General features: G+C 40.8%; 1 protein-coding gene and 1 long non-coding RNA gene across 2 annotated transcripts; one reads left to right on the forward strand and one right to left on the reverse strand.

Moving 5' to 3' along the window:
• Positions 1–9,794: 9,794 nt before the first annotated feature.
• LOC129582985 (methylthioribose-1-phosphate isomerase-like) lies at positions 9,795–14,226 on the reverse strand. Its single transcript, XM_055474627.1, has 7 exons — positions 13,914–14,226; positions 13,230–13,507; positions 12,564–12,736; positions 11,855–11,929; positions 10,857–10,994; positions 10,763–10,783; positions 9,795–10,338 (listed from the first exon to the last, which is right to left on the reverse strand). The coding sequence occupies exons 1-7, from the start codon at positions 14,106–14,108 to the stop codon at positions 10,025–10,027; spliced, it is 1,194 nt and encodes a 397-aa protein (XP_055330602.1). The 5' UTR covers positions 14,109–14,226; the 3' UTR covers positions 9,795–10,024.
• A 1,132-nt stretch (positions 14,227–15,358) lies between these two features.
• Positions 15,359–16,572, forward strand: LOC129583098 (uncharacterized). Its single transcript, XR_008689722.1, has 3 exons — positions 15,359–15,740; positions 15,858–15,964; positions 16,263–16,572. It is a non-coding gene; the product is annotated as an uncharacterized LOC129583098 (long non-coding RNA).
• Positions 16,573–16,938: the final 366 nt, after the last annotated feature.

The following is a 16,938-nucleotide window of genomic DNA, read 5'->3' on the forward strand; positions in this document are numbered from 1 at the left end:
GCATAATTTAGAGATAAGCGGGCGCACAGAGGAAGCCGATGCCAAGTTTAGCCGATTTAGAATCTGCTTTGCGCTGTACAAATCTAGTTTTGGGCATGGGCAACTCTAACTTTTAGTTAAGTACCACTGAACCGAGTAATTTGTGCCGACCTTGTCGTCTCCCTGTGCGTCATGCTTTATTTTTCTCGTATCATTGTACAGGGAATCGTCGCGCTGGTCGAGTTTAAATCTTTGATCGGTGTGCATTTGTCGTACTGTCACATCCCTGTATCATCTGTATTTTACAGTGTATGTTGTACAGGAACGTCACTATCTTCGCTGCATTTCACAATGAAGCCATTGTACGGGGATTACTCTTGTCGTGTGTTTGTCAGGAAAAAGCTCGGGACAGTGGAAAGTAGATTGGCACAGCTCGGAAGGGGAAATTGTTAAACAAACGCTGCCTGTTTGCCCGGCCACACACAGCAGTAGGCCAGCACGGCCGTTACGAGTTAGGTCACGGGATTGTTGTGAGTGGAATTCCGCAGACGCTTAAGCTGGTCCACTTCACTGCGCTGTGCTAGGCCGTACGGAACACACCGGCCCCAATGAATCGATGGGTGCACTAAACAAACACGGCCCTCTTATCCCAGCATTATTTATCGCCCCTGCACTAACTGCAACGAGCGACAGTGCGATTTTAGCGTGTAGAATGCAGACTGCAGTCACGTTTCCACCAACAAAGAAAATCACAAAGCGGGTGAAAGCGCCACTAGAATGCAACTAGTAATCTTTTCCATGAATGCTTGCCGTATTTTTCTAAACAACTAGAAAATAATAAAAATTAATAAATTAAAAATTAATAAAAACTTAAACATATAAAATAAAGAATTAATTAAAATAAATAAAAATAATTCAAAAAAACTGAATAAAATGAATAAAAAAAAATCAAAAAAAAATGAAATAAAACAAAATATCAAAATGACTGCAGTTTGTATAGTATTTTGTGCAAAATTAAAAAAAATAAATTAATGTTAAATTTTGTGTGAACAATCGAAGTTGCTTAATGACCCGCACTTGTTAACTGATTTTGACAGATAATTGAATAAACTATGTGTATATAGCCGGGATAATTATCGCATGCATGATATTCTCGATTTAAATGGAGAGTGATAATTATCACATTGCATTTCACACCGTGGGTAACGTGAGCCCCTCTACCGGCGTTGGATCAGCATGTATAAACGGTATACTCAGTGTCTGCTGTTGCCTCTTACACATAATCTTATGCCCCGATATCGGTTTTCCCATTTTACACCGGCGCCGTGTTTTCTTCCCTGCTCATTCATAATGCGCGATATTCATTGCTCGTGTACATGTAGCCGCCGCCGTGATTAAGGTCGGCCGGTTGTTCATCCCGCTGATATTTCAATATGTTGATGTCACATGATTTTACATTTTTATGTGCGGTTGTTATCCATCAAGAACAACCAGTGTAACCGATATACCGAGTTGCCACTTCATATTTTTTCAATTTTTCACGGTAATATTGCCGTGTTGACCTCCCTGGGAAACGGCCGAGATATTCACCATGTAAAGGTCAACAAGTTGCGCAAAAAACTGCCGATCGATTTCACCCGGTTGTCGTCTGTCAACTTTTTGATAATAATATTATTTCCAAAAAATTGGCTGTACATTTGGTACAATTCTTATTGTTTCCGTAATTTTATTTTTTTCATATTTATTAGTTTTAGGAATCTTTCACCGTTTTACCGTTGTTTCTCGTTTTGTTATTAATATTTCTACCTCACAAGTACCGGTGACACTATTTTAATTTTTTAAAATTATTTTTGTGATTATTTTACGATTTCACCGTTTCTCCGAGAGTACACATGTCATTATAAAAAATTAAAAATTCTGTTAAAATACGTTTAAAGCCCGGCTGATGATCAGCGGCATCATCCGCCGTATTTTTAAATAAAGAAAGTTATTGCGAATTTGTTTCTAAATTAAGCAAAATTCTCCAGACACACCTCGTATCTGCACTTGCAGTTTTTCTGCCAAAATGTTGTAAAAAGACAGACGAAAGACAAAGACCGGCTGCGCCCGGCCCCGGTGCGACGTGATTACTGGTGAGAACACATCCGGCTGCTGATGAGCAGCGCCGCTCTTCTCTCTCTCCATCCTCGCTTGCACGCCGTTTGCAAACAACGCATTAATTAGACACGACGAGCAAAGGTCATTAAGGGGGGAAATGATTGGCATTGCGGCGGCGTGCGGTGCTCTGCTCTTAATCACCACAATTGACTGCAGCCAGAACACGGTGCAGTGCGCCACTGCGCCAGCATCCCTTTCTCTATCGACCGTCTATCAGGGCAAATTAATTGCCAACTTGATGCTTGTTATCCGCTGTATAGCGCCTGATTAAAAGATCAGATTGCACGCTTCCCACTCGGGCTGGTCGGGGCTTCAATTAAACGAGAGCCCTGCGCTCTGACTGGTTAGGCAGAAGAAGAAGAAGCACAAGAAGCAGCAGCAGTGCCCGGGATAAAAATAAACAGAGGAGAATGATGGCGTTCTCTTAATGGTGCATCAGGACAAATTGATTGCTTCACGTGCTTCCGCGAATGTACAAGTCAAGATGTGGCAGTGCCGGGATTTCGTCTGATTAATGGCGCGATGCAGGAATGCCGGTGTGACCTTTGTGCCCCATTAACTGGTATCCGCGCTCCCTTAATTGCATTACCCTAACGGCGGTTTCTAATTAAAGTGATTATCGGTGCTCGTTATTCCGATTAATCCGGGGAAACATTTCTTTACAGTCGTTCAAAAAATATATAAAAAAAGGTTTAGAATTTAGCTATAGTTTTTGCGCAGACATTTTAATTTTATGGAAATTGCACTAGCTGTTGCCAAATAAATTAGATACTTCTATGCTAAAATCATAAATAATAAGAATTACTTATCATATTTTTGCGTAACATATTGCTACAAATAATATTCAGTTTTTATATAATGTTTTTTTAAAAATATTTTGAGAATGGAATGAAATTTTGCAGCGTCGCTGTCATCGCCATGACCCGGAAATAACGCTGATCGGTTAAAATATTCAATCGGAAATAAAACTGCTGTATCCATTGATTCGTCCTTGATTCAGCAATCTACCTGCTTTCTGAATAAATTTTCTGATACTGTAAATTACTGCATAATTTTCTGGTTGACAACTTTACACACAAAATGGAAAGTACACGGTGTAGGTGAGAAAAGAGTCGGTGGGGCTCTCGAGGCATCTCGAGAGGGTCAGCTGGTTGTTCCGCTTCAGACTCAAGGATATTCTCCACCACGAAAACCTGTACTTTTCCACTTCTACCATGCATCTCCGGAATGGAATGCGAGCTTCCTACTTTGGAGTTTGTACTGCGCTCAACGCACACAAACAGTTATGACTGTGCTTCGATCATAACGCGCTCATAAACGGCGCGAACGTTCATTGGCTGACTCACTCACGGCTGCAGCCGGTGACCTTTATAAACGGATTCTGTATAACGCTCGCACGTTCACGGTATTTAGTCAGTTTTGTACAAATGCGTAGCCGATGTAGGGAAAATTAATAAAAATGATTTTTGATCAGCATAACAAACAGTTTATCATTACGAAGAGCAAGGATTTTCTTAGTGTGATTATTATAGGAAGAATACTAATAAAACACTTTTAAAAATATTGCGTTATGGCTGCCACTTGCAAAATGCATAGTCTACTCGCAAAAAAATTATAAAAGCGAGAACAAATTTTCGTTGAATAAATGCATGAATTTCTGTTTTGGTGCAACGGCAGAGCGATGACCTTTATGCACAGCGATCAAGTGCAACAATTGGCTAACAATTTGGCAAATATGCACGCGTGCGCAACGGGAAAAATGTACGAATATAATTGGAGATAAAATTGAGAATGTGCTGATGCAGCATGTTAGGTGTAATTGAGCCGCACGGCGACTGTTTATCACATTAGATTATCAGCCTGTAATACGAGCAATTCTTCAAGAAACCCGATCACACCCCGATCACGCCAATAACAATCTACGTGAAAACCGCAGATTTACCTTTTAACCATCACGTTTCTCATTACTCTACTCACGTTGCTCTACAATAATCAATTAGCAACTTAATCATAACCCTGCCAATTATTATTATAATAATTATCGTCAACAAACCTTCGTTTTTCCGTTATTTATATTTTCAGCAAACGCTCGAGAAATTCCGATTTAAACCAGATAAAGCAACCCCTATGTGAAACTGCCAAATAAATATTTTAAAAACGAATTTGCCTCGAACAGACGAACGGACAGTCTACGGCGTGAAAACCGTGCATCTGCACTTCACCACTTTCTTAAAGAAAAGCGCTAAGTAAAGTTCAACAACCTGCAATTAACGCCGTATTTACCGCGCTCACCGTGCCATACAGGGAAGCGACCGGCATACGGGATATAATAAATCTCTCACATTTTAAAAAGACGCGATTTATCGGCTGTGCGTGTGTTTATCGCCGCGGGACACCGGGCTTTCTTCCTCGCTACATTTTCGCAGCAGGTAGTAATCCTTCTTCCATTGCCGCATATACAGTATGTAAAAATGCCACACTGCGCGGCCGCTTTGGGAACGCAACGGAAACGTTGTGTATATCCGCGTCCCCACGCATTTTCTATAATTAAATTGGCCAGCGGCTGTTGTGCGCCGGTATTCATCGGGGTTTATCATTACACGGTATCCCCTTCTCTGGAAGCTCTTCTATACGCTTTTCACGGGACAACCATGACTATCAAACGGTGTACTATGAAAAACCCAACCGCGGCTTTTGGTAGAATTAAATTGTAATGTGATCGCCATCATAAACAGGGCGATCGGGTTCTTAAACGTATAAACGGGAAAATCGGATAACCGGCACAATGATTTATTTTCAAGCGGCGATATATCTTCCTGTTGGGAAAAAACACAAAAGAATGTTGACGGTTAAACGGGGATATTAGGAAAAAGCCACAGCCGATCGTTTGATTTTGTAAAGGAATTTTATTCTTCATGTAATTCGAAACCGGCAACAAAGCACGCGGTTGTAAGACGAATACGTAAGACTTATTTAAAGTCATAAACGTATTGTCAATTACGTAAAAATTTGCTTTGAACGTTTTCGTGAAACTAAACTATCGACGATCTTACCAACCAATATGACAATATTTAAAGACTACGAAGGATACGGCAAGCTAGTAATTTTATAGAGAAAGTGCGAATTAAAGATGGTGCATTCTATCCGTTTAAAAGCGCTATATTTTTTAGAAGTTAAGTAACGCTTATTTTCTTTAAGATTCTATTTAAAAATTGCACTTTTTTAGTCGGTATTTATATTTTATTTTTTACCGCTTTTTTCCCTGCACTGTTGGTCTGTTTTTCGACACAGAGCAAAAACAACCGGCCGCGGCATACACTCGACAAGGATCCTTGAAACGGTTGACACGGATACAACGCGCCGTTCGAGTGTCGCCCATTTGCCCTAACCCCGCACGGAGCACGCTCCGATCGCGGGGTTTTTTTCTCTCCAGTGTCCCCGCGCGTCACGACGAACGTGGGAGACCCGTCAACTACACTCTCTCTCAAATAGTCTCAATATAATTGTGACAGGCTTCCCGATGCTGCAGCCGGATACAAGGCAGCCCATTAATAATGTTCAAGGAAAACAGATTGACGGACAAGTATGCCATCTGTACATCAGGCTACACGGCTCTAAACAGGCATGTGACAAGCCGGGAATGCCAGCGCCGAATTCCGTAATGCCGCGCTGCCTGAATAATGATGCCTGCCAACGCGGCGGAAAACACACGCTCTTTTCATGGAGGACATTTTTAACAATATCGCTATTGCCCGTTTATTGCGCACGTCAGCGCAATGGGTTTTTGGCAACACTTGTTTACATAATAAAAAATTTTAACGTTGATTTGATTGACTATTCAAAAATTATACTGCTGACTTCACTCACAATAAATTATTAAAAATAAATCGATCAGAATCCGATAAATGTACTGCGTTATTTTTCCATAAATATGCGGTTATTGATTTTTCGCATTATTGGGCAAAATAGAGATTAATTCGATGGAGCATCCGCGTGTGATAATTACCGCACTTTGGTTACTTAAAGAAGACACAGTCTTAATTTTTATGTATTATTATTAATTGGTATTTACTGTTATTAGCAGAAGCTAGTTATTTAAAATACAGAGATGGCCATCTTCATCGTTAAAATAAATAAACAGGGTATTCATTTTTTCTGCATTACTGTGCAAAGAAAAATTCGAAGCACGATCACTATTTTAATAATTAACGGATTGCCTGGTAAAAAGCTGTTTGGAAAGACGAGCCGCAGATCGTAAAAGAGCCGTTGTAAAATTGCTAAATGTCCGCGCGACATTTTGCCGCTCGGCTGAATCGGCATTCAGCGTAGTGTTTGCGGCGGCTGCCGGCACATTGGCAGCCCATAATTAGCGGCACGCAATTATGACGTGCATGTCAGGCCGTGGTCAAAAGGGAGCAACAAGCTAATTATTTGCATGCGCCCGCTGACAATTAGCCCCATCATCCCGGCAACAGTTTGTAAACAACCGGTTATTACGGGCTTCACTGCGCAACGCGCCGATCGCTCGTTACTTCACTGTCACTCGCAAAACATTTTGCTCATTTCGGCTATGACAAACTTTCATCGTTGCGCATTCATTCGTTTTGCACTCACCTTTATCAACGCCGGGAAAACGCCGGGATCTCAAACAAGGAAATGGCGAAAAATAAAACCGATCGAATCTACAAGAGAAAAGTTTATTTATATGTAGAAAATTCGGGTGAAAAAAATAATCAGAATTTAAGAAAATTATGACAATGTATTTAATTTAATAATTACGTACGTTGTTAAACCGTCACAACGCAGGATAGTTGTCGATTAATAATCGACGGATGGATAATCCACACGGCAGAATTCAGTTCAGCAACGGCACAACGGATTGACTATGAATAACACATTTTGACGAGTGGTAGTGTGTACAAATTAAAAAGCGGCTAAATGGGCACTCAATCGGGGGCGCGGATTAGCATTTCGCCTGACAGATACACATAGCGCGTACATACAGCGACTCTGTCTGTTCTCTGTCTCCGTCGTTTGACTCGTACGCGAGTGCAGGGCGTGAAAAAGCGGGGATTAAGCGTGTCAGACCAATCGAGAGAGAGTGTGTACTGGCTGCGCGCAGAAAAAGCGTGGCGTGCCAATCATCCGCTGATGGATGGATGGAAAGCATCCGATGTACCGGGGAGAATTTGTACATAATGAAAGATTAAGTGCTCCGTGTTAAAGACAAACTATGAGGCATCGCTCAGCAATAATTACGGCTGATTTGTCACAGTGATTTTTAAAACGTCGTTTCCCAGCGGTTTATCGCGCTTGCGTCATGCTGGCAACGCGGTCGTTCCAGAAAAAAGATTTCACAAATTCTCCAGACGAGCGAAAGAGTTGCGAATTCACTATTTATTATTCGGCCATAATTTTTTTACTGGCTGCAATCACGTGTTTTTAAAATTAGCAGAAATTTTCACGGTGCATAAATAAATAAAAGCAATCGGCGCCGGTTGACTTTTTCGTTTTTTCGAATCACAAAAATAATTGTTAATATAAACATAGCAACGAAACTATCAACGCCCAAAAAAGTTTTAAGATACCAATTTTTGCGCACACTGTAAGCATTACATTAAGCGTTAGTAACACTTTTTAAGGAAACTGCAGAAACCTTTGCACTGCGTAAATGAAAAATTTGGTTTTTAAAAAGCTATTAAATATCTTATTATAACAATCGTTCTAATTTGTTAAATTTTTCGGACCAGTATTTCAGAATTGAGAACGTTTTCAAAGTGTCTCACTGCAATTCAGTCGAGCCATTACCGCAGAAAAGCGCGCCGGAATAGTTTGCTTTCGAAATAGCTTTGTTATTGTTGGACGACGTCTTTTAGCCAAAGAAAATATTTCGCTGCCGCAATTGAAAAGCTGGGTGCACATATAAGAGCACCCTTGTATGCCGTGACAAGAAAAGCCATCTTTACTCTGTATATATTCGCGTCTGGCTCTCATTGAAGCGTGCCTAAACCAACGCTACTGCCGCTGACTTCCGTACCCAAAGTGAAAATGAAGTGCACCCCTAACTATTCACACAGCGCTTCCAGTGCAAATGTTGACTTTTGCCTTTCGTGGCTTTAACTCTTGCAGCGCAAGATAAAAGCCGGGCTTTTGTACAGTACGTTGCTGTTCCTTTTTAAAGACGCCATAAAGTTACTGCAGTCGTTTCTAAAAGAAGAGCACTTTAAAGCCAGGGCGCCCCGGTTTTGATAATTAAGCAGTCAGGACAATTAATTCTGCAGCCGCGGTTAAATCGATTGTGATTGGGCGCGGGTAATCTGATCCCGAAGAATAACACTGCAGTGTGTGTATTCTGAGAAATGGGAACAGCGTCAAATCGGAGACAGTGTGGGTACTGTGCTGGGCGGCGCGGACGTTCCCAGGCTATGGTGGTATGTGAGAGAGGCAGGGAACCGATCAAGAATAACACTGGCTGAAATGCCGGTATGTGGTTTGTCCCCGTTGAAACGGTTGATTGGTGCCGACGCGGTACGTATTTCGGAAGCCGATGAATTTGGATAACGTTTCAGCTCAACCGGCATGATATGGTTTCGCAATAATTTGCCGATTAACTGGTAACTGATTTTCAAATTATTGGCCAACAATATGCATGAAAAATTATTGCAGGGAGAAGTCTCGGCGAAACGATTAAATAGCACTCGTACGCATAGTACAAAATTCGTGTACATACACCCGTACACAGTACGAATTCGGGTACACAATTCGTACCAAAAACTATCACTTAACTCTTAACAACGTTCCTTCTTTGTTTTATGACATTCTGTAGCCAGCTGACATTTCGCCTTATGATTCTGTTCAACATGATGGGTTGTAATTTGTATATGCAGTACATTGGTTAAAAAACCGTTTGTGCGCGCAGCATCCGGTTCGGGAGTTATGGGTTATAAGGAAGATCCAAAAAGTTTTAGCGCATTAAGTTGTATCGGAAGTATCTTTATGGACAGATTTTGTAAGTAAACGCACATGCATGAGGATTGTTTTTAGACCGAATCACGGTGCCATGGCATTTTTTATCACTCTTACAATGTGAATTTTTTATTGTAACAAAATGGTGTATAAGCCTAAGAATATATTCAGTTCAAAACCTCTTATTCGATCTACATACTAACAGGTATTTATTTATGAGGAGAATTTAGAGAAGATTGGTCCATAATCAGACTTTTGGTACATTTGAATGCATTTAAACTTTTGGAATACAAAATTAATATGACTCCATTCTGCATAACTACATAATATAATAAGTAACTTACAGCCATATCCCCGAACCGGATGTTGCGCGCACAAACAGTTTTCAAACCAATGTATGTATAAAAGTCATCTGGCTACAGAATTCTAAATGTCATAAAACGAAGCAAAAAAAGTGTCTGGGATTTAATATCGGAAGGTGAAATTTTCGCGCATTTACACGAATTCAGTAAGTACGAGTATCAAAACGTTGTTCCATATATTATTGCGTGTGGGAAAATTGCCGGCTGTGAAATTTTTGGCAGTGGTTCTGTTGGAGATTAAGTACCGGACTTTATTTTAACTTCAAATATCCTCAACGGACTGCTTTTTCTCAGCGTGTACTTTACTATAACTTGTTTTTTTACACTACTGTGTAAACTAAACTAATATTCAATATTTTTTAATCAATAATAGCGTCATAATTCAATCATAAACAATTCCAACAGCTTCCGAACAACAGAAAAACTAAAATTAAATCCTTTTTTACTGTTCCACTAAAGCAACCGCCATAAAACCGATAAAGTACTTGGCACATAGCCACAAGAAATCAAAATAATTCGGCATCACATCCTCCACCATCACCACATCTCCGCTGCGCGCTCTACTTAAACGTGCTCGGCTCGTCGCCGGACTGACTAATCGCCGCGCGTAGTTCTTCGGGGCGGAAGACGCCCTTCTCGGTGATGATGCCGCCGGTGATGAGGGCGGCCGGGGTGACGTCGAAGGCCGGGTTCCAGCAGGTGACGCCGGCCGGGCTGATGGGCTGGCCGCGGATACTGGTGATCTCCGCGGCGTCCCGCTCTTCTATGACGATCTCCCGTCCCGAGGGGATGGTCAGGTCGCAGGTGGTGATGGGGGCGGCGATGTAGAAGGGCAGGCGGTGGTGGGCCGCCAGCACCGCTAACATGTACGTACCTGTGAAACATGCCAATAAGAAACGAAAAACAGAAGGAATAAATAAAAAATTAACTACACAGGAGCAATAAATATGGAATAATTAAATATAAAAAACCAGTAAGAAATAAATCCATAAAATTTCTAAATAAATAACAAAATTACCAACTAGCCATAAGAATAAATTGTAAAAAAATAAACAAATAAAAAGGTTATTGAGGAAAAAGTAAAATGAAGTAAGTGGTTTTATTATTTTTTTACAAACTGTCTTGATTCATCTCAGTGAATAATTAACATACAAAAATAACTACAGCAATAAAAATAACTCCATTACGAAGTATGTAGTAATTACTCGCATGAATCGATTACAGTACGTAATAACCTATGAGTTCGTTAAAATTGACCGCTGTTTTCTATTTGAAAACCATGCCAACGCGTAACTCACCAATTTTATTGGCAGTATCGCCTGCAAAAATTAAACCAAATAATAACCAACAAACTGATATTAATTCAAAGCAGAAACGGACGTGGTTGTTTACCGTTAGCAGCGACCCGGTCGGCGCCGGTGACGACGCAGTCCACCTTGCCGGTGGCCATCAGCCAGCCAGATGCTGAATCACAGATGAGGGTGCTGGGGATGCGCTCCGTCACCAACTCGTAGGCCGTCAAACGCGAACCTGCCGATGCCAGCATTTTGTTAACAAATTATCAAAGGATATAAGGATCTAAGGATATAATATATCAAAGAATATATAAGCAATATACCTATTTTCTTTTCATCATAATTCTAAAGCGCAGTCTATTAAAAATTCAATACTAGTACAATCAATATTAATTTACTACTGGTAAATTTAAAGCTTAATTTAAATTTTTCAAATTAATTTCGTATCGTTTAATTTTAAACATAAATTATTTAAATTTAAATATAAATTTACCACTATTAAATAGCTATTTAGATCTTAGAAATTTACTAAAAATTTAACTGGGCGTGCTAGACGACGGAAATATGCAGTACGAACTGGAAAAACTTTACTCAAAAATCTACATGCTACGAGTATTTCTCAAATTTGTGCGCTTTACAAATCAAAATTCTTTAAACTGCTGCACAGACATTCTGAGATCTGACGTATCACGTTATCCGGAATCGAGCAAATTTTCTGATCCACTTCACTACGAATCTCCCGTAAACATACCAGCAATTCTACCATAGCAAGCTGGAGATGTCTGGTTTCTTCTTAATCTCTCTGTATTTATCCGAATAAACTTTCCAGAAATTTCGCGCAATTAACGTACCGACTAGCGATCGCACTTACGGATGTGCTACCGTTTTTCTATCATTCGGAAGTCTTAATACCACCAAGTTAGCTTTATTTCTATTTATAATACTCCTTCGTTCATAAAAAATTTTGGATATCGAAATTTTATTAATCATGCGGATTCATGCCCAAGGAAAAAAATTTTCATTTCCGCTGCTATTCTTCACGATCAAATAAGAATGGCGTAACTGCCATTAAAACCACTTATGACTATCACTCACCTTGGCAATACGGTCGGGTTTCGTTGAAAAACACATGCTCGAGCTTGTTCATCTTCTGCAGGGACCGGACAACGCCTGCAGACACAATTTCACGGTTGGTACAAAAAATAAGAGAATCTCTGTAGTTTTTGAAAGGTATGTGACGAATACTGTTAGACTGTCAAGCCGGTGAAAACCATAATAGTTTATGACACATCATACCAGTACGATCAGCTGATCACGTTCATACAATGCAGTAAAACTGTTAAAAACGATTTGACAGTCTATGGTATCAAAATGGTTTACATGCAATATAAAAAAATATTAGAAAAATTCTACAAAAAAAGTGAAAGAAAATATAAGACAAAAATTAAAATTAAAGTAATAAAGAAAGCACTAATTTCGAGAGTAATCATGTATCTAAACAGCACATGCAAATCTGCTCTCATAATTCAGGATAATTCAGCTCAAACGGAAACAGGAAAACTACCTTTCGAATATTATATTATATTCATAAATAAATTTACAATGGAAATTTTCGATAAAATATCGTTCTAAAAAGACCAGCCTGATAGCAGCAGAATTTCTCATGAGAATTTAATCAATATAAATTTATTATGAATTAATACTAAATTACTATATAATACAGAATAATAATAACAATTAATTTAATTAACATCAATGCCAATATTTATTTAATTTAATCGATGTTAAATAATGGTTAGTTTACCCAGCGCCGTCCCGTAGCCGGCCGTGGCCAGGGAGCCGGTGTTGCAGTGCGTGAGGATATTCAGCCGCTGCTTCCCCGGACACCGGGCCAGCATATCGCGAGCGCCCCAATCGCCCATGGCCACGTTATCCGCGATATCCTTCGCCAGCATCCCTTCCATTTCCGCGATCAACCTAATTAAAATCAATCTTTAACGAATCACACAAAAACCACTGCAAAATGTAAATACGTCGAAGTAAATCTTGAATGCGAGCCAAACGTACAAAAAAAGCGTAAGAAAAACTTTTTTAAACGTAATAAAGCATTTTTAAATACTTCTATTATAATTTTAATCCCGTTTCCCGGTTTCCGTGCCACAAAAAAGCAGTAAACATACAGCTGTTTTTCTGATATTTTAATTTATTTTTATTACAGCAACACAAGTCGTTTTTCTAAATAATTTATTATCGTATAAAAACTTCATACAATTGTGTAGTAAAATTTATTAAAACATTCAAACTGGAGTTACGGCACTATACTAAAACTGCATACTAAAAATTATAAAACAGAATTACATACTCAGTCCTGATAACTATCTCTTAACTGGTGCAAAAATTAAAAACCAGAATTCAAGCTATTTTCACAAAGAAAAAATTTTCCGAAAATGACGTTCCACTTGTTGCGTACCGTTCCTTAGCTTCATGTACGCGCCGCGCCACCTCCTCTTCACCGTAATTCCGCTGCTCGTTTTCCTTGGCGAAGGCATCAAACAATCCCTGCGCCATCCCTCCCACGTGGTCGGCGGCCGTCCGCATGTTGACGGCGGTGGGCCGGGACTCCACCAGATGCTGCAGACTGCGCACCACGTGCTCCAGCAGACGGCCCATGGTGGGGAAGTCATTCCCGTCCAGCTCCACCGCCAGACTCAGACAGCCCACGATGGCGATGGCCGGGGCGCCGCGCACCTGCGATCAACATATGGCAGAGTAAAATCAGCATACAAAAACGCGCAGGAACATGTTTCGGGTCTAATCCATAATTTAGTTGGCATGTTCGACCATGTTTATGTTTCAACAAATAACAAATTCAACGTAAACTGGGCAGTCTACACGAAAACGCACTCCAACATGTCTCTAAGCGTTCTAACAGCCGTAAGAACACATATTAACATGTTTGAACATGTTACAGATCTGATACATAAGTACTGCAGTTTACACACGAGCACTCGAACAGCAAGATCTCCACGAAAACACGCTCGAACGCGTTCAAAATAATTAAACGCGAAATCAGTGGGGTACCTCGTAAGCGGTAACTGGTAAGTACTGTATCTTATGCGAAGATGTCTGCATCAGAGTAGGAAATGATCTGTACCTGCATGGAACGGATGGCCTCGAAGGCATTCTGCACCGAGCGAATAGGTAGGTACTCGGTGACAGAAGGTAGAAGCAGCTGATTGAGGATGGAGAGCTGACGCTGCGCGCCGCGGTGCATCTCCACATCCCCATCGGTTATTGCAGCAGCGGGACGCGGGGATTTGAAGGTGTAACGGATGGCTTCCAGTGTCATTTTACAGCTACGAGTATCAAATGGACAACAAGGTGGTAAAATATGGAACAGAAGCAAACGCAGCTGATCGACTGCACGAAAACATTGCAGTGGTTTTTGCCAATCATCCAGAAGGCAAGCAAAGTGAGCGATATGCTATAGCTTCTGTACCCGCCCGCGGGTGATTATCACACCTGTCACAATAGGACAAGTGCTTCTTTAGTGCCATAAAAATTCCGGTTGTTTCCGGTTTATCAAAAAGGTACTTTTATTGGGCTGCGGTACGAGTACAGTAACTTTTATTAAAATTATTTACTGATTTATATTTATTTTAAATTTTATTCATGTCAGCAGTCTTTTCGCACTTGAGCAACCGTATAAATGTCATACGTCAGCAGTAACTACGACTCGACAGTTTAAAAATGGCTGTAAATCGCTTGCAGCCGGTCACTAGCAATTGCTTATGTCTACGATATATTTATGGCATTACTGTCCTCCGCTGTATTATGTTGGTACAAGAAACAACCTCGGCAACGCCTCCGCGTTTCTTGTGGTACACGTTTGTTGTGGTATACCGCTTTATTTCATTTCGAATGATGGACTGGCGGATCGATACATAGTGCAACCCTTGGCATTTGAAACTACGGGAACTTTCGGACCGCGCACAGAGAAATTTTTTAAGGAATTGTCCAGAAAGATTTGCGAATGTAGTGGTAATCCTCGGTCGGGAGAGTTTTTGTGTCAGAGAATCAGTACTGAGATACAACGTGGAAGTGCAGTGTCTGTCCTCGGAACATTTAGTGACATGAGAGACCGCGAAGATGTTTTTTTAGCTTTTAGATTGGCTGATCGGGAATGATTTGTACCCGATGTTGTTTTTCTTGGCAGCTTTGTTGTGGTCTTGTTTATATTGTAATTTCGAATGAATATTAATTTTATTACCCGGTTTCCACAACAGATTTGAAAATTTGTATTTCCGGTGCCATTAACAAAACAATTGGGCGCTGCCAACATATAAGCAGCTAAACTGGTGCTCGAGCGGCTACGCATGCGTTAGCTGTGATGTTAATCGCAGGCCACTAGAGCCAACATTTTCAAAACTAGCCGCTGGCCTCTGACCGCCGTAGGGAACTTTAAGCAGCGCTCTGGGCGGTCGGCGGCCGTGCCGAAAATAATGTGGCTTTCTGACTGCTGCGGTTGGCACACCGCACAATCCACGTGCTTGAATGCGTACTGTCGACGCAGAGGTTGCTGTGCACGCGGGTTTTCAGGCTTTGCAGTCAGTAAAGTGAGTAAACATTTTTGGCGTTTTCGTAAAATTTTAAAGTTTCTGTAGTTTCAGCGATTTCGCTTCTGACCCTGCAGAACTTATTAATATTAAAGCAGTTTTCACTTTTGCGGTAAATTTAATAATACGGTTCGGCACCATGGGCAAAGTCGCTCTGAACTGCGGACAACTTGCAAACTTGAGCGACTTCGCTTGTTCTCCTGGCTTCTGGGCTGATGACGTTTATGCCCGTTCTCGCGTTTCCTTTCCTGATTTGTCCTCCAAAAACCCCGCTACAACCTAGGGATAGCTGAAAAGCCATAGAGGAGAAGCAGTGGCATGCAGAACGAGCCATGTCAACGGAAAGCGGAGTCGCATTCGCCACAGTAAGTCACCACAGTTCGAGTGATAGACTGCAAGTTACCGTTTGGCGTTTTGGTGTCCTCAGCTGAAGCACATGGGGTCAAAAGTCTTGCCCATAAGTTGTTTTATCATCTTTGCAGTTACTAAAGATGATTTCATTTATTTGACTTGCCACCAGTCGTTATTGTATCCTGAACTTCGCGACGTATGGCGGACAGCAGGAATGAGCGAGACCGCATTGCGCAAGGTATGTGTTAAAGGTGGTTCAGCTAAAATCCCTGTACTTGCTTGATACTGGCAAACATACTGCACAGTATTTTTTCGCAGCTCGCCGTATTTGGAATGCATGATTTTCTGTTCATTTACTTTTATCGTTAAATTCTTTTATTGTTTTTGGTGGTTCGTATTTTGGTTACTTAGTCATTTCGTTTCATATTCAATTTCTCAATGTATTAGGTTTACATAAATAAATTAATAAAAGCCGATTATATTATGAAACTTTAAATCTATGCTGACACAATTTTAACAGAGTCGGGTTTTTTCAGTGTATTTGAGCAGCTCGCGAACGGAGAGTTTTGGCTGGCCTGATGACAGCTGCCTTCAACGGCTGGAAGGATTAACACGTGAAATCCTACGCCAAGAAAGACAATATTTTAGGACAGATCTCGGGTAAAACGAAATCGTTTTTGGTAGAACTAAAGATCGACGCGTTTGATCTATTATTAATTGTGCGGTCGATGTTGTTTTTTGTTTTTCTCCAGCGATGTGATAATAGCTGTGTTTTAATTTACTGGTGTTGGCAATATTTTTCTAAGCGTTTGTTACAGCGGTGTATTTATTAACAAAACTGGTAAACTGTGACTGGATTTGCATTGACGTTCGCGTTAAACAACAGCGAAAGTATAGTTAGTTCGCACGCAGTCTTTACTGCACTAGCTCCCAACCACCACCTCAACAGCCGCTGCTTTGCACTGACCTAGCATCCGAAGAATAGTTCTATCATACCTCGCTGATATTTATGTACGGCATGCACCGGTCTTGGGCAGTACTTTCCTATGCTGTGGTTGACAAAAAAATAGTGTTCCAATTTCTGATGGGGTTCTTACGCCGGCAGAAACGCTTTGTGCGGCCTGCGCCAGCACCACGCACAGATCAAGGTAGAAAGAAACAGGTGCTGTTGAGCTAGAAATCCGATCTTAAAAACGAGGGTTTTTAAAACCG

The sequence above is a fragment of the Paramacrobiotus metropolitanus genome, unplaced genomic scaffold, assembly GCF_019649055.1.
Source record: "Paramacrobiotus metropolitanus isolate TYO unplaced genomic scaffold, Prichtersi_v1.0 Parri_scaffold0000009, whole genome shotgun sequence".
Taxonomy (NCBI): domain Eukaryota; kingdom Metazoa; phylum Tardigrada; class Eutardigrada; order Parachela; family Macrobiotidae; genus Paramacrobiotus; species Paramacrobiotus metropolitanus.

What these genes read in the sequence shown, in the direction of transcription:
- LOC129582985 (XM_055474627.1), bottom strand. Translation starts at nt 14,108, where the DNA reads ATGACACTGGAAGCCATCCGTTACACCTTCAAATCCCCGCGTCCCGCT. An exon ending in GTACATGAAGCTAAGGAACG is followed by an intron (nt 12,737 to 13,229) that starts GTACGCAACAAG and finishes GATTTTAATTAG; the next exon opens with GTTGATCGCGGAAATGGAAG. An exon ending in CGACCGGGTCGCTGCTAACG is followed by an intron (nt 10,784 to 10,856) that starts GTAAACAACCAC and finishes TAATTTTTGCAG; the next exon opens with GCGATACTGCCAATAAAATT.